At 37.9% G+C, this 18,475-nt stretch overlaps 1 protein-coding gene across 4 annotated transcripts in view; it reads right to left on the bottom strand.

Moving 5' to 3' along the window:
• The window catches only part of TENM2 (teneurin transmembrane protein 2), a 426,310-nt gene that overhangs the window by 194,824 nt on the left and 213,011 nt on the right, over positions 1-18,475 (bottom strand). For 3 of the 4 annotated variants that reach the window (XM_030458892.1, XM_030458893.1, XM_030458894.1), the window contains one exon: positions 6,643-6,852. The exons of the other annotated variant lie outside the window; for it this stretch is intronic. In XM_030458892.1, coding sequence (XP_030314752.1) covers positions 6,643-6,852 — 210 coding nt within the window. The remainder of the gene's footprint in view (positions 1-6,642; positions 6,853-18,475) is intronic. 4 annotated transcript variants of the gene reach the window in all.

The raw sequence follows: 18,475 nt of genomic DNA, 5'->3' as shown, positions 1-18,475 counted from the left end.
TTCTGAAAGGGGTTTTCAAGAGAGACACTGCTGAAATCTTAACAAATTCGCTTAGGACAGAGAAGCCAAAGTGGAGAAAGCCAAAACTTTTCTTTGTGATTATTGTTCCTCCCTATCTTGGAAGTCATGCATAGAGAGCAAAATAAACAAAATCAGAAGTAAACAAACACAAGCAACAAGTAAAGTAAAACAACAGCTCTTCCTACCCCCGGCTATAACACAACCCAGGAGAAGATTCCAATTCTAATGAAATGGTTCAGAATGACAACTTCCAAATGAAAAAAACAAACAAAAAACCAAACCAGCCAACCAAAAAACACCAAAAATCCCAACAAAAACAAACCAACCCCCTCCGCAGAATGTTTAATGCTCCATTTTGAGCCACATTAACAGTCCCTCTAGGAAGCCAGCAGCTGGATATTGTCCTGGACCAGCTATGCATACTTATCTTACTTATCTACAGTTTAAACTCATGTCTCTGGCAATAAGACAAAGGTGCTGCATACAGAGATATCCAAACTCCTTGATTTAGCCTCTCAAATAAGCCCCAGTCAATCCTTAGGAAAAAAACCCAATGAGCTATGGCTTCCGGATTTTTTGTTGATTTTTCTATCATCTAAGTAGGCAGAGACAGAAACTGTGTTCTCCATTCAGTAAGGGGTGATATTCAGATCCATCATCTGAGGGAGATGTAATTGTTTTTCTGTAGGATTCATTTATTTCTCAAAGATTACCATCTTCTGTGTGAGTTGGCATTATACAATAGAAACTGGAAATATCTGTTTGTTTGATGTCAGATTGTAAAGGGTTATAAAACATACACTTCCAAGCACTCCCTGCAGAGAATCTCAAATAAGATCTCCAACTACATTAATCCATTGGTAGAAGTTCTGATTTCCTTCAGAAAAAAAAGTTTTCTACATACTGGAGTAAACAGCAAGAAAGTGGTGGTAACAATACATTATTAGTTATTAAATCCTACATACTGGTACTATCTGTTAAACTCAGGAGATCCTTCTAGATATGTATACTGCAAAATTAACAGAAACTAGGGTCAGAAGCAGAGAGTCTTATTGCATATTTCAACTACTACCTCACAGAAAATACTAAACAGTTATTTCACCTCAAACCAACAGATTTCTCAATTCCTCTCTCCTCACAGCCAAAAGCTGCTTGTGAAAAAAACTTCAAGCAAACCCTGTCTTGTAAGCAATGTCCAAACAATTCTGTGGGCAAATACCATTACAGTGAGCCAATGCTTTGCACTCTTAATTGTCTGTGAGCAAAAAGCATTTGTTAACACTGAAAAACTGGGCATGTTCCTTCATCAAGTCAAACATCAGTTAACTTCTTGAGAAACGTGACATCATCTAATGCATAGTTTAGAGTTTTTCCAAAATCAAAATAGTCTGAAATTTTTTCTGCATCTACTTTCTCATTGCTAGAATGGTTGAAGATTATGAATATATCAAATTATGGATCAACTGTATCAAAAGATTGTGCAAGTAGTTATTTTACTCAGATTCAACACTAAATAGTCTTCCTGTTGGGATTCCAAACTTTGGTTTAATAGGAATAATTCTTATATAAAAAAATAAAGTCAAAGCTGCTGGCAACAAAACCCCTTACCTTCTTTCCAAGTAAGACTAAAACCCAGCCTATTATATTGCATTATGATTGAAGCCACTAAAATGGCATTTCAAGAGGAGTCATTCTGTATGACTAGAAAGAAAATGCATACAATACTGCAGGAAGAAGAAACAAAACTACTGCTACTGTCAGCTGTAAGAAAGCATCCTGGAAAACAGTGTAAGCAACTGACCTTATTTTCAAAGGAAAAAACCCAAGGTCCACTATTTTTCATGGAGAAAACGTCTAAGTTGGTTCTGTAATATGTGTTTTTTTAAAAAATACTATCAGCAGGTGTACCAGATTTCAAAAGCCTCTTGTCCTTCATCACATATAATTGTACTGCATATTATATTAAGAAATACAAGCAGAGGAATATAAGTGCTGGTAGTTCAATTAAAAACAGTGTAATATCTGTGGAACAGAAGATGATTCCTCAACTGAAATCAGGTTCTAATGAGGCAAAAAGGGAATACATTTTCACATATTTATAATTACACAGAATTTCCTCAAACATTATTTTTAATAATATATTCCATCAGGTTAACATCATATTTAAAGAAAGTGCATTTTGTGATTTCATTTTAAGTCTGATTCTGAGCAATTATTGTGTCATTGTTCTGCAGTAGAAAGGTTGAATTCATTTACTGTGTGGTTATGCGAGTTATGATTGATGTCACTTCTCAAAATGATAAACCAATCACCCCGATGATGTAATGTCATTTTAAGAGTGTTATAATCACATTTCTCTCAAAGTGGAAGCTCTGATGAGTTCTAACAAAGATTTATTGTAGATTAAAGGCCTGCATAATATCAACAATAGACTGCTCATTTGATGAAAGACTTGATTAGGTAATTTTTTTAGGCAAATGAGTTTTCCAGATACATCAAGAATGGCTATTGTGAAGGGCACAGGTATCCTGGTTTAGGCCAGGATAAAGCTAATTTATGTCTTGTAATTTTGCTTTCAGTTAAGTCTCTTGCAAATAGCTGTGCTTGCTGAAATGAACAGCAAGTTTGTCAGGCAGTGTCTGCTGCTGGGACTGCTCACACTCCATGGTTATAGTTACTGCTAGAGACTGGTGTGCAGAACCAGGGACACTGCTCAGCTCTGAGGAACATTTTGCCCTCCAGAAAAAGAGTAAAGAGGTCACACCTGCAAACCCTCCACTAGGGAGGAATGGACAAGATAAATGACCAAAATTGACCAGAGTATTCCATCCCATACATGTCGTACTTGGTATAGATTTGATCGATCACAAGGGTCAAAAACATTGCCCTTCTGCCTTCTTTGTTCAGCCCTTCACTTTGGCCCTTCTTCCCCATCCCTGTTTGCTTTGGCATCCTGGGAGGATTCCATCCATTTGTCTGCCTGTGGTCCTAATCCATTCCAGCCTGAATCTCTGTGTTCCTGCCTCCAGCTCCCAACTGCTGCTGACTCCAGGAGTCCAGCCTGGACTTTCCCAGGGTTGCCCTGCAGCCTTGGGAGTGATGTGAGCATTACTGAGGGACAGGAGGGAGCAACATGGTATAATTTTATGTATATTTGTATATATTTAATAATTTTTCCTCTTTATTATTACTCTTTTATTACTTACTTTTATTACTTACTTTTATTAAAACTGTGTAGTTTAGTTTCCAACCCATCAGTCTCTCTCCCTTATTCTCTCTCCTTTCTTCATCAGGGAGGGGGATTAATAGTGAGCATCTGTCATTTGGTTAACTGCTGTCCGAGTGTCAAACTGTGACAACAGGGAAGTCAGTATATGTAGATGAGTATCACCTCATATGCAAGAAGACTCATCTTAAGCTTGTTGAGAAGCTGTCCTGTAATTGTAGAGACTGAAGCAAGCATAAGTGTACAGTCACACAAACAAGAGGACACTTATTGTCTAGTGTAACCAGTACGAGGCTTCTACAATAATTAATCTTCAGCATTTACTTTGAAGACTATGATAGAAATGCTTAAAGAAGAACCTAGAGAGTGCCAGCAAATATTCATTAATGATTAAAGATTATCTGGAATCTATGCCTTAGGTCTAAATATCTAAAAGTACTCCATTTTAACCCAACACCAAATTTAAACAAAAAACTCAGCTTACACTTTTTCTCCCAAATGTCTGCATATATGTTGCTAAGCTTCCATAGGAACTAATATAGAATTAAAAAAATTATTTTAAAAAAATTAAAGAATAATAGAAGCATGGTCTACCTTTCCATATCACCTAGATGGTTAAAGCAATTCTGAAAAACTTACAGGAACAAGGATGAGCTGCAAAAAGAGGTGAGCTTTTCTCATTTAAGGTATTTATCACTATCTATGATATTTTGTTATAAACACTCTGAAGGTAAGGACTACAGAAAACAAAAGAGATTGCCAGAATTGCTCCCTTGGACCTGTTGGCCACGCTGTTCCTGAGCCAGGCCAGGATGCCATTGGCCTTCTTGGCCACCTGGGCAACACTGCTGACTCAGTTCAGCTTCCTATCAATCCAGACTCTCAGGTTCCTTTCTGCCACTTTGTGCCCAGCCTGGAGCTCCCCATGGGGTTGTTGTGACCAAAGTGCAGGACCCGGCACTTGGCCGTGTTGAACCTCATCCCGTTGGAATCATCCCAACTCTCCAGTCTGTCCAGGTCCCTCTGCAGAGCCTTCCTGCCTTCCAGCTGATCCACACTTCCCCCCAACTTGGTGTCATCTGCAAATTTGCTAATGGTGGACTCAGTCCCTCATCTAAATCATCAGTGAAGATATTAAACAGAACTGGGCCCAGCACTGATCCCTGGGGGACACCAATTGGATGCAGCACTGTTCAGCACCACTCTCTGGGGGCTTCTAGCAGCTCCCAATCCAGCAGAGAGTGCTCCAGGCTGAGCCCTGGACTGACAGCTTTTCCAGGAGAATGCTATGGGAATGGTGTCAAAGGCTTTGCTGAAGTCCAGGCAGACTCCATCCACAGCCTTCCCCTCATCCACCAGGTGGTCACCTGATAGTAAAAGGAAATCAGATTGGTCAGACAGGATCTGCACTTCCTAACCCTGTGCTGTCTGGTCTGATCCCCTGTCCCTCCTGTAGGTGCTGTGGGTGATGATCTGCTCCATAACCCTGCTAGGCACTGAGGTCAGGCTGACAGCCCTGGAGTTTCCTGGGTCCTCCTTCCAGCCCTTTTTGTGGATTGGTGTGACATTGGCCAACTTCCAATCATCTGGGATGTCCCCAGTGAGCCAGGACTGTTGGTAAATGATGGAGTGCATCCTGGTGAGTTCTTCCACCAGCTCCCTCATCACCCTGGGGTGGATCCCCTCTGGTCCCATAGACTTGTGGGATCCAAGTGGCTCAGCAGGTCACGAGCTGTACCCTCCAGGGTTACAGGGGTTACAATTCAGCTTCTTATTTCTGTCTACAATCCCCAGAAGCAGCTGTCCTCAGGACCACCTGTCTTACAGTTGAAAACTGAGGTAAAGAAAGTGCTAAATATCTCAGCCTTTTCCTCATCTTTGGTAACTATTTCCCCCCATGACCAACAAAGAATGGAGATTTTCCCTGCCCCTCCTTTTGCCATTGATGGAGCAAGGCTTTTTATTATCCTTAACAGAAGTGGCAGGATTAAGTTCTAATTGTGCCTTTTTTTTTTTTTTTTCCATTTGTACAGTTTCCACTCATTTGCTCATTATAAATTTTGAGATCTGGAGCTACCCAGATCCTCCTGAAGCAAGTAAAAAACCCCAAACCTCAAAAATGGTATAATATTTTCCACTGTCAAACCTCAAGTAAAAAGAAAGCATTCACAATCTCTGAATTATAACTTCTATTTCTAATTATATTTTAATGTATCTGAGATAGAGATTGGATCACAGGATTAAAGAACAATGCAGGATGGAAGGAACTCTAGAAGGTCCCTAGTCCAGCCTCCTGACTGTCAGGTCAGAATTCAGGATTTAAACCAAACTGTTCTTGAAAACCTCCAAGGACAGAGATTGTACAGGCTCTCTGGGCAACTTGTTCCAATCCAGTGCTTAAGGAAGAGGCTTCACCTTATCCTGACTCCATCTTACATTTCATCTTATTGTTTCATCCTCCTAACATGCACCACTAGCCAGCATTTAAAGGGCATTGTTGCAGTGTACTGTGCACACCCACAAAGGCCAGCAGTTCCACAATGCATGTAATCTCCATTACTGTTCAGATCTGTATTGCTACAGGAAAGTGCAACCTTAGAAGAACAGAAACTGCATACAAGATGCACAGTCCTAGAGTCAAGATAAATAGGCAAGAAATGCACAGGTGATACGTAGGTTTAAAAAGAAAAAAAAAAATAATCACAAATACAGAGCTATAATAGCATTCCTTAGTCTGTATTTCTAAAAGGAATTGCATCTTGATTTCTCAACATTTTGGCTGTCAAAGTCAGCATCTGTTAACACAAAAGAAGAAAAAAAGAAAGAAATCCCTAAACACTACAGATTAGGTGACTGATAGCAAAACTGCAAATGTTTTAAAACAGTGTCTTCAAAGAAAAGCATTAATTTGCTGAAAAATAGCAGTATCTTAGTTAACTGTGACATTAGGAGCACAGAATCAGACAGATTCTGAAATAAGAACAGACATCGAATGGCAGAAGCAGCACACATTATTAGATGTACAAAACCTCATCATCTACATGAGATGCAGGACTAGCCTATGCAGAACAAAAAACCACTGTGCACACACTGCTCTATTACATGACCCACCAAGAAGCAGGTAAACTACTTCGATAAAGAAACCCCTCTGATGAAAATAATTAAATAGTAATTTTTAAACAGCTTCTAACACTCCTAAAACTAAAAATCTCTCTGTAGTAAAATGAAACAAAAACTCGTGCCTGGTATTTCAAAAAAATCCCCTTGAAATACAGCAGCAAGATTTTTCTGCACCTCGTTTCCCACACGTGGTGATGTAAGAACACATCCAAAAAATGCATAAAACCAACACAAACATGTCACAAACAAATTCCGTATGTTTGCAATTTTCTTACCACTGCTGGAAGGCTGCTGTGGCCCCGAACACGCTCTTAGCAGATAAGAGTTAGGAGAGAACTCCTCGTCAGGATTTGTGTCCATGATTTGATGGGACGTATTGCTGTCTAGCAATGGCATCTGGCAGCTAACGGGTGGAGGATTATGAGAACTGGGCAGCTGAGCAGATGGGAGAAGGCTAGACGAGGATGTAGGTGGAATGGGACGACCTGGGAAAGAGCACACAGGGATCAAAGATCAGTAATGAATGTAATGAGAAAACCCAAACAGCCAAGTAATTGCACTGTAACTGTCTGTTGTCACACACAATTACTGCAGCACAGAGCCCCAAAACCTCTCCACTGGAACAAACTTGTCCCCTTGTATCATATTCAAGGCATTGTGAGCAGTTGGGAACTCATCCCAAAAATCCCTCTGTAGCACCAGCTTGTAAGTCATCCAGTGAGCTGAGGCACGTACCCAGCACTGGACCTGGCACAGGCTGCTCTGGGGAGTATGGGCACACAGCAGCCAGGCCCTCAGAGGCCCTGACCTGTATTCTCAGATGCTGCAAAATGCAATCATATCAGCTATGTTTGACCAGAAGAATTCTCACAAAAATAGTTGGGTTTGGGTTTTTTTTCGCTAAGTAAGGCCAATGAGAAAGAGGACTATAAATGAGCTGATTTCTGGAATTAAAACACATATGAGTAGTAATCTCCTAAAATAATGGGGGTGGTCTGAATTTGATGTTATTTTGTTTGTTTGTTTGTATGGGTTTTTTAGCAATGAAATTGCTCCAGTAGAGGAATTTATTAGAGGTACATAACAAGAACCATTTGAAGGCTACTTTCTAAGGTTTTCCTTTGTTGTAGATGCTTCTAAAAACCACTGATGCATGTAACAAGAAGCAGAGGAGACATCAGGACTGAAAGGGAATTACTCTATTTATAGAGATCGGCTAATGGGTGAGGTCATAATATGGGTAGGAAATTCTAAGCTTTCCTGTACTTTCACTCCCATTTCCTTCTGCACTGGTGCTGCAGAATTTCTTGCCTAGCTCTCCAGACAGATCTATTTCAACACTAAAATGCAAGCCTTAATGTGTACAACATACCTCAGCCTGTAAGAATGGTTAACTAAACTGGTTGACTAAACTAGTGGCATTAAGCCACAAAAAAAAAATTGTTAATATTTATTTATTCTTTGCTTTTGTGAACGGCCCACTCATAACTTTTACCAATATCCATTCCATCAAATGCAAACAGATGAAGACCTTGGTTTGGTCTATTAGAATTTGACCAGTTATGGGGCTGAGAAGAAGAGGATGAATGTGCATTCTATTCTGATCTCTGGAATTTTATCTGTTGCACTGGAGAAATTTTTCATCAATAATTCATGCATAGGAAAATATGACCTCTGTGACACTGCCAAAGTCTGTGAGGCAAAGAAAGATTAGCAGCATGCTAGCTACAAATGTTAAAATGGAGCAAAACTGAGTAACATGGTGCAGTCTTATTTCCATCAGTCTCAAAGAAACAGTAGCAAATATACACTGGCTTTCTCACTAGTTACCTCTTCATTTATGGAATCAAGAAACCCTCACTTCATATGAATTACACTAAGGTTCAGACAACTAATTTCAAAAGAACTTCAATCAACTAAAAGTATACATAGATACTAAAGAAACTTCCAGTGTGCATGGTACCAGCAAATAGTATAGACTATTTTCTAACGTTCAAAAAGTTTGATGTTAAATACCTGGAGATAGGCAAGTGACTGTTAGGCTTGTTTCTTATTATATTTTTAGCACTGGATAAATGGATGATAAGACCAAATGACCAAGTTATCATATGACAGAAATGGGTTTAAGATATTCCATAGCAAGCCTCATCTACCATCTTTCTGCTAGAGAATATTTAATATGAATTGGCTGTTTTCCTTGTGGACTTGCATTTACAAGGAAATAATTCCAATATTGGTGACAGGAATAATTACTGTTATTATTCATGATTATGCTATTCCTATGAAATACTACTGTGAATATCCTAAACACTCAAGGGAAGTGATTGAGCAAAACGAGTTTCTAATTAATTCTTTGCAACGTGTTGGCAACAAGCAGAGAGGCTGAAGTTTGATACACCTCAGACAGGAATGTGACACTGTGCCCATTGTGTGAGTAAATTTTCCACATACTCTGTGTCTGCTTTAGCATTATTAAGTTAAAAGAAAAAGCTTTATAAGTTCAAAACTGCATTTACTGTATCATATGAAAATATATTACTGTATTGTAAAAACAATGGACATATGAGGTCACAAGATGAAGGGACAAAGATTTTTCTGTGTAAGCTGTATGTGGTATTTCAGGGAAATTTAGGTAAGTTTTTGCAGAATATATTGAGAAAAATTAAAAGAACAAGATTTCTTTTTCCAGGAAAGCTAACCACACTGTTCTCTTTCCTGATATAATACAGCTCAAGTCCCTGAAGATGAGGTAAAATGTTTAATTGCTACAGCTCTATTCCTAGCTTAGAGGAAAGTACCCAGTTGTTAAAATACTACATGATTTTGTTGGGAGGTTGGCTCTAGAGGAAGGTTTCTTCCTAAATAAATGCTAAAAACCATAGATGCCTGTTCGCCCTAAAACCTATTGCTAATCTGTTCTGTGGTTGAATTTCCTAATAAGCTGCCAAATTTGAACAAAAGCTTTCCCATCACTGGGCTTAATATTTCTGTGAAGTTGATTCTTTTGGCATGTACTTAACATAAAATTCCTGCTACAGCTTTTCCCTCTACAGCAGAGGGGCTCTCTGCACAACTTTCCACTCCCAGCCCCTGAAAAACAGAAGGTATATTAAGACACCCAACCTTCTGTAAAATTTGGTGCTGAGTTGAAAAATTACTAAAGAGGAACAGAAAGAGACACTAATTAAGTTTTGTTGCCTCACAAAAATTAATCTGAAGGGTAACTCTCTGCTGTACCACAGCTGAGAATGGTTGCAGAACTACTGAGGAGAACAGAACACATGCAGTTAGTCTATAAAGAGCATGCTAAATACAATTTATTACTATATACTCTTAAGTTAGAATTAAGATGTTCATGCTGTTGAATATTAATACATTGGTCAAGTTCAATGGATTGTTCCACTTAAAAGAACAGACTGATCTTCAGAGGTTTTGTAATCCTGAGCTTTTTGCAGACTCATTTATGTGTCTGCAGACACCACAACAGTCATATTCTGAAATTCCTCATCTCTGGTTATGATTCCAAATTTCCACCACTTCACAATTAGACCTGCAGTACCACATAGGATCATGAAATATACTGTGACATATAGTAACATGAGTATTCTATTACACTGCTGATTTCAGAAGCTAAATCCGTAATACAAATAAGATTTTCTACAATTTGTGTATAGTCTTTGTATATTAATATAGTAAAGCTTCCATGAGTAAGATTTAACTCTAGTTCTGCATTGACAGAAACCCAACGTAATAGATACTTATTTTTACTGACAGCAATAACATAATTGTGTAATATACCAAAAGAAGCAAACTAGATACAAATGGTACAAAGAGAAACCAAAGTTTAAAAGCAGATAGTCTACAACAGCAAAACCCACTATGCGTTCTTCTTCTAGCATATATTCATATGCATGTTCAGACTGCTTGCACTCATGCATAGCAGACTTGTACAGATACTAAACACAGTACCAAGGCATTTAAAAAAACAAAACAAAAAACAGACAATAAAAAAAACCCTTTCCTCTACCATCCTCTCCCCCATATTACTTACTCTTGTCATTTATTTTATCTTACTATTTAGAGTGAGTAAAACAACAACTCTTCTTCTGGAGAGCATTCTGATTTGGGCTTCCATGCCACATGGCACCTCATCCTGCAAAGGCCATTTTTACCCTCCTAACACTTGATTTTTAACCCTAAAATTCAATTACAGACAGCACAGACTTCTTGTTTCCATTTAAAATTTTTAACATTGTCATATCTTTCTCCACCAGCCCAGGAACTTCTATAAAACCAAAAAAACACCCAAAAAACCCCAAAAGCTGAGTATGCAGCTCAGAGGTTCGTGTGAGGCATTTCTTTATTCCCTGTGTTAAGGACAGTTTCACAGCCAGACAGAGGTTGAGCAAGGCACAAACTTACCATTGCGAACCTGCCATGTGTGGCCATGGAATACTGTGGCAATAGGGTGGGTGACAGAGCAGACTGTCTCAAGTCCAGGCACTCACTAGACAGCTAGGAAGAGTTCTGTTCATCTTAATCACAATAAGGTCTTTGGAAAAGAGATACTCTGATTGCTCTTAGCCTAAAGGACCAAAACCCATCACCACCTTAAATTGAAAAACAACCATCCAAAAAAATTACAATCCAAAAAACCCTTCCTGCAATCACTCCTAGCATGAATACACATAAATGAAGGAAACAATCAGAGAAGAGAAGAGGGCTGCTTATTAGCCATTTAACTATTTGGGTGATGCACTTTCCATACAACCCATTACTTCTCCTGCAAAGGACTTCTGGAGTATTGTGGTTGGTAAAACCCATGCGTGCATGAAATCCTGGTCTCTAAATTCCACCACGGTGCATGCCAGGAAGCAGGGAACAAACATGACAAAAACAAATATAAATTAAAAATTTTGATACGTGAGCAGGCACTGCATAAATATGCATTACAAAACTACATCTTGAAGAGCTGTTAAGTAATCTTTCAGCTAACTGTACTATAGCATAGTACTACTACCCAACAACATATAAGCAATCTAACTGTATATATATTTCATAGTTAAATAAATATAACCACAGAGATACACACACAGAATATTCAAAAAAGAATTTTCTAAGAGGTCTAAAGGATTAATCGAGACTCCTCCATTAGCCATTTTGCCATTAACTATGTTTGGGCAAAGATCACAACCTGTTTGTTATCCACTAAGTTATCCACATTAATAAAAAAACTTAGAAAAGATCTGAATCCCAGAGGCAATAAATTCTGACCACAAAGCTTACTGTACTTGCAATGGCATTCTCAAGCCCTTCATCCATCAGGAAACTCACTTCTAACTTCACTGGCATATGTGTAGCAAAAATCTACATAGATTATTCAAGCCCAGGCATTTTTATCATGTATCACTGAGGATTTTGTATACCTGAAGAGAGTATTTTCACTGATAAATTACACTTATGAAGGCATATTCCTATGTATATTACTATCATATCACACTAAGCAAAGACAGAAGGTGGCTTAGGAACAATGAAAAGAGGAACAAACCAAAAGAGACCTAGACACAGTAAGTCATCACCTGTGATCTGCTCAAATATGGATCAGTGAATACAAATCAGGACTTTGGGTTTGTACCTTTCGCACAAAAAAGCACAAAATCCAAGCAAGTGCATGAACAGAGTGAAAGTAATAATAACAGCAACAATAATAACAAGAATAATGTAACTAAAGTATGGGCAATAATATGCCCTAAGAGGCAATTTCTATCAACCTGTTTAGATAAATTTGTGGTTTTTGTCAGTAACTCCTCTGCAGAGCCCTGCAGGCCACACAGAGAGCCTGCTTATGCTGTTTTCACCCACACACCAGAGCTTCTACTCTGACAAGTAAGAAACAGTGGAGCTGTCTGTGAAGAGTGACAGCTACATCTACAGCTATGTGTTAGTGGACTGTATGCACAACAGGTTGGCTGCCAGCCCGAGACAATCTGAAGGAAAACTTCACTTGGGTTCCTGAAGCCCAGAGACCTTTCTCGCTTTTTTTCAGTGGGTTTTTCACTTCAAGGTGGCTGAAATGTTGCAAGGCTTGTGCTGCGGTTCCCCGGAGCAGCAGGAGCAGACCAGCAGAGTTGCTAAGTCATAGATCCATCACATCACCAACACACGAACTCCTGTTGTGTTCAGAGTGTGTGAAAACATTTACGTTGGCAAGGTCTCCAAAGGGAACACTGCAGCCAAACTACTGCAAGCAACATCCATTCCCTCTTCTCTCAAGCATGCATTAGAACCAATTCTTCCCTCAACCACAGCCAAGTTTTCTAGAGCCTTTTGGCAAAACAGCAAAAACCAAACCCAACTTTAAGGGGACAAAAGCTCTTAGGAAAAGGGCACCAAAGAAACTAACCCATATCTGCACCTCCTTTTTGAAAATACAAATTAGTAACATAGGATGATCTGATGCAGCATAAAATACAGGTTTAAAAGATGCTTAAATTCACACTGTGCAATAAAAATAGTGCATTTCTGTAGAAAACATAGTCCTAGAACTCATGATCTATCTGTGCAGGTATAGCATTTCAATAGTCCAGACATTAAAATGCTCTTTAAATAAAAATATCCTAAAAATCAAGACTGTTTCTTCTTAGACATGTTATAATTTTTATTTTCATTTCAAAGCAATCCTACAGGGGATGGGGTGGAGGTAATGCTAAATCAAGGAAATCCCAAGCAAACAGAAATAAATCTAGACTCTTCGTGACAGTAATGCATGAAGTCTCACTGGTTTAGCATTGATGTAGTGCTGGATAAATTTCTGCAACAATAAATCTTTCCTAAGGTATTATATGTGATAGAAAAAAAAATACAATTTGAAAATAGCAATCAGATTGTTACTAAAAAAGAGGAAAATACCTCATGCTAAAAAATGCCCATATTTAATATATTCCTCTACACTGCCCTCTGAGGTAGAACCATAAACTGTACACCCAGAAACACAATTTGAAAACTGTAGGTAATAGAAAAGGGACGAATGAAGGATAACCAGAAAATCCTCGTCTCTGTTTTTTATTACAAATGCATTCTACAAACATGTTCAAATTTTATCTTCCTCAAACCATTTAAACTCTTTATCTGGTTAATACTTCCTGAAGTACCGCCCATATGTAGTTCTTGAATATGAAAATCACCATAAGACTGGAAGATACTATCATTACTAAAATCTGTGCAGAAGAATAAGACTAACTTGGAAATCAATCATTCCTCTCCATTCAGTGTTAAATTAATTTTCCTAAGCAATCCATCTACAAAATATATCAGTTTTACAGAATTTGGGAATTAAAAATAAGCAGTCATGACTAAAATTATCTAAACCAATTCAGTATGTAAAGGAATAATTTGCTGCTGTCAAAAGCTAATGTAACTTAATTCTTGTCTTGTTAAATCACCCAGCGCTCCTTTCTTTTTTAGTTAAACGAAGATAAATAATAAAAACAACTTGCAGCTAGAAGATGTTAGGGTTTTGCAGCTGTTCAATGCCTTTTGGGCTGATTAGAGTCTGTAATGAGAAGTTATAAGCCTCATTTTATAAAAGCTGTTGCTGTCTTGGGAAAAAACATCAGTAAGTAAGATTAGGAAACTCTTTTCCTTCACGAACCTACTATAGTAGCAAGCTGACTACTTGGCATACATTGGACACCTTCATAGATGGAAAACAGTAGTTTGTTTCAGTGATTTTTCCCCATCATTCATAAAGTCAAAAATGTCTTTCCAAAGCTTAAAATGCCACTGATTTTGCAACTAAAACCAGAGCAAGACAAAACAGACAAATCCACACAAACATAATTCACATGAACTTGCATTAGCTTAACTTCCCCCCCAAAAAGGTTCCACTGAACTAATCATAACTAACATTACAGTATGACAAACTCATCAGCTCCCTATTCCTTGTGGAACAAAAACCACGTTCTTAGCTAAGCAATGTATTTAGAGGAAGCTTATTAGAAGGTTCACAACCATCACATGTGGTTAAGTTTCCGCCTCCAGAGCTTTTAAAAACTGTCAAGAAAGAAAATTTTGTATTTACCAAATTATCAGCTTGTACAGAGCTAAGCATTCATGCCAGGGAATTCCACTAATGAAAGGTTGTAATTAGGCCCTAGGTAGGTAATTAGCAGCCACACTATGAAGTCTACCTCCTTACACAAAACTACAAGTACTTGCTTTTATTTTTAATCTAGTGACACAGAGTTCAGAGACTATGCTGTGCTAAAAACTTGTTTCCGCTGTCCATACATCTCCTGTTTACCATCATCTTGTTTTACTGAAATTCTAACCACTGTTAAACAGCCACTAATGCCATCTACACTACATATCCTACCATATGATGCTGGTTTTATTTCTACTAGAAAGATCGAGTTCCAGAAATGCTTTAACAATTAGTAATTCAGGTGTCTGGAGTCAGTAACAGGTGGGAAAAATGTAGCACAATCTTCAACAAGCATGAGAAAACTCCAACCTGTAATTATCTAACAAGCCCTGTGAAAGTAATTCAAATCCCTTAAGTAGCCCTGAAGTTGGAAAATGATAAGGGAGTTTGTGTTAACACCTTAACACCCCCTGAAAAATAGCTCTAATTTCTGATGAACTAATGTGAAGTGAACTCAAGGTTCCTCATGATCAGTATTATGTAAGTGCCTAAACAATATGCTTAAAATCTGCTCTGTCGTACAGCGCAGTGCCAGTATCCTAGCTAATTCTGCTTCAGGTTATCAAAGTCTACTTTTATCAGTCACACCAATTATGTGAATACAGCATTCCTCTTTCCATCCTAAATGTGTGTGGAATGCACCTCTGAATCAGTGCTAAGTAGCTGCTGTGATACACTCTAGAGTGCTGGGAGATACTGAAGTGCAGTAAGAAAACTAGGAAAGGTATGATGGGAATAAAGCTTCCCTAGTTTTTGATACTGGTATTGAAAATGACACAGTATCTTGAAATTCACATTTTTCTTGCTTTATCTGGCTTCTTCTCTCAAGATGTAACCATGTTTTTTTATACTACCTATAGAGACATTAGTAGAAGTTTTGGGTGTACGAGGAAACTAAAGGCTTTACTGTCACTGGCAGGATTTTCCACAGCACCAAAGTCTGTAAGCATTTAACTTTCCCGTGTCTTACTGCCTCTTCAGGCAGCTAAACATTTTTTTTCCTTAAACGTTTAATGGGTGCTATGAGTGTTTAAGACTGCCATAACATTTTACACTCAACATCTGTGTGCCCTGACAAATTATTGGTCCCCATAACACCATTTAATAGCAAGCCACTGTGAAATCTTAGCTCCATAGAAGTCAAATTGCATCTTAGTATCTTTGCCTTCAGCACAGCCAGGATTTCACCCTAGAGTCCTAAAGTGTTTTTGCAGAGAGATCTTTCAAACTCAGTCTTTTCCTGACAGGAACACCAGGCTGCGGCGTTCATTCAGCTCAGGATGGTGTCCTGTGCTCAGATCTGAACACACAGCTTGGAGCTAAACTGCATGATCAAAGAGAGAAATTAAATGTCATCACTAAGATGGAGCTGGGGGGTCTGTTTAGCCATTTAAAACTCTCTGTAATAACTTCTGGTAAAGCTGACTATTCCCTGAAGACAACACAGAATATGGAAAGTACCTGACAACAGGATTATGGACAAAACTAATACACCACTTGCAAATAAGCAATTTAAGTGCAGATAAAACTTCGTCCACTCCTTGTGTTGGAAAAGGTTTGAAATATTCCTATCTTTGTAAACTTGATTTTCAGATCAGAGTTTAGGAAGTGGATTCAAATAAAAAATCAGAATATAAATTATGGGAAAAGGGACAATATAATTTACTGTCTGTGACCCACACCTTAAACAAGCACTGGAATCTGCTCCCTTTCCCTAAACAAAAGCTGAAAACTATTTCTCTTAAGTGGGGTTTAGGAAAAATTTCACTTGTTGTATTATGATTTAGCCAAAGTCAAGTCCTTCCAAGTAGCAAATTACAAGACAAAATCTCACAGAAAGGCTTGGGTTGGAAGGGACCTTAAAGATCATCTAGATCCAAGCCCCTGCCATGGGCAGACTACCAGACCATTAACAATTTAGCATTGCTGCATGTCACCATAACCAATGGCACTCAGAGAGAGCAGTTCAGGAAATGAAAAAGATAAAATTTCTTCTTAATGTAAAGAAATTACATACATTAAATACTACTATGTGGAAAAGGGAGCTTTGCTCTGCAGGACTAAGAAAATCTGTAACCTGATTAAAAGTCATTTGCAAGCACCAAATCAGGTGCTTGGTTAAAAAGGTAAGAAACCTTTTCAATACAGTTACAGTTAAATGTGCCAGAACAAAAGACACATTCTTCCCCTCAAAATAAACAGGTTGTGTTCCACACCTTTTGTTAAAGCAAAAACCCCACATAAAATCAACAGGATATAGAATGGCTTAAATGAAATACACAATGAAATACCAAATAGTACATTCATCTTTAAAATAATGACAGTTTCTCTCATAGTTTTGATCTGAAAGCACTTTATAAGTACAGCTCAAGAATCCATGGACAGAGAAGAATTAAAGCAACTGAAGCTGAAATATGCTACTTAGGAATCCAAAGTTTGTTTACACCATTAGAAGGCACTGAAATATATATCCCCATAAATGACAAGGTCCCAGCAGCAAATTAACAGGAACAATTTTCCTGTCTCAGGAGCTGTCAAAATGGTCTCTGTTAGCCAATTTATCTTACTCTAGCACATCTCTGGTGCTTGTCAATCAATACGTGAAACATTTGGTGCTGATTGCCATTTTTCTATCCACTTCCTTTTGCCTCTTGTACCAGGCAATTTACTGCAAGTCAATCAAGGTTGAAGCAGACCTTGTTTAAATAAAACACTGTTGAGTTCTTTCACATCAACAATTTCAAAAACAGAATGAGCTGTAGCTTTTCACATTTACATTTATACTACTTTTTCTGTTTTTCCCAAATGCCATGCTCAAGCTATAAGTCATAACTAAACTCAGAAGAAGGCTTATGGAGAAGTCAGGGAAGATGAACTGAATATTACTGTATATGCCTTCACTGTCAGAAATTCAGTCTATCAACAGAGACAGAGCATTAAGAGGTACTTTAAGCAGTCTGGGATTATTTCTTTTTCACCCTTGCATAAACTCAGGTTTCCACACCAAACAACTTCTAACTTCTCTTAACTTCTTAACTCAGGATAATACTTTGAAATACTAGTTTACACTGAAATTTTAAGGTAAAATGAGACCAACTACTATATTTATAACTTTGTGTCACAAATAAAAGGATGGGAAAAAACAATTTTCCCATCTAAAAACCTCTCAAAACACACTGCAGCTTCCCTCTCACTTCCTAATGAAACAGTTCCAGACCAGCTCCAGGTCTAATTTTGGCATTACCTGTAAGCAGTGAGGTAGAGAAATATAGCAGAAACAGTTTCCTTTGCCATATATATTACCTGTTGTACAATCAAAACAACATTTGCGTATACTATGCAACACTTACCAAATAAGGTTTTTAAAAACTGAATTATTTCTGCCCAGTAACACTTGGTTTTAAAAACAATGCCTATGTAAATTTTCTACTGTGTACAATACAATGCTATTTCAGTTTTCAGGTTCACATGGAGTACAAAATTATCCATGTGATCATTCAATAACAGTGGAGCACAAAACTACTATCTTCTGAGTTAGAATGGCAATTAAGCCCCAGAAGCACAGATTTATATACTAGAACTACACAGAGTGACAGCAATTTATTCAGTTTGATTTCGCTACTTACTAGATAAACACATACACTACAATGTGACATAACAGCAAAAAAAGCAAATTTAAGTCACGTCAACCCCTAGCATTTCACAATAAACTCATTTACTAGTACTTTAGTGTGAGATGTAATATCTTCTCAATCCATAGTATATATGAAAAAAATCCATAAAACCTGTAAGAGACTCAAAGACCCACTGAAAAATAAAGCAAGTGTATTATAAAGGGTAGCAATCCCCAGCACTATCCTGTGCAGTATTTCAAATTCATTACATTATGCTAACGTAATGTATGA

This window comes from Calypte anna, chromosome 13 (genome assembly GCF_003957555.1).
Source record: "Calypte anna isolate BGI_N300 chromosome 13, bCalAnn1_v1.p, whole genome shotgun sequence".
Taxonomy (NCBI): Eukaryota; Metazoa; Chordata; class Aves; order Apodiformes; family Trochilidae; genus Calypte; species Calypte anna.
Note: the sequence above shows the minus strand (reverse complement) of the source record. Positions and strands in the feature narration are given on the sequence as shown.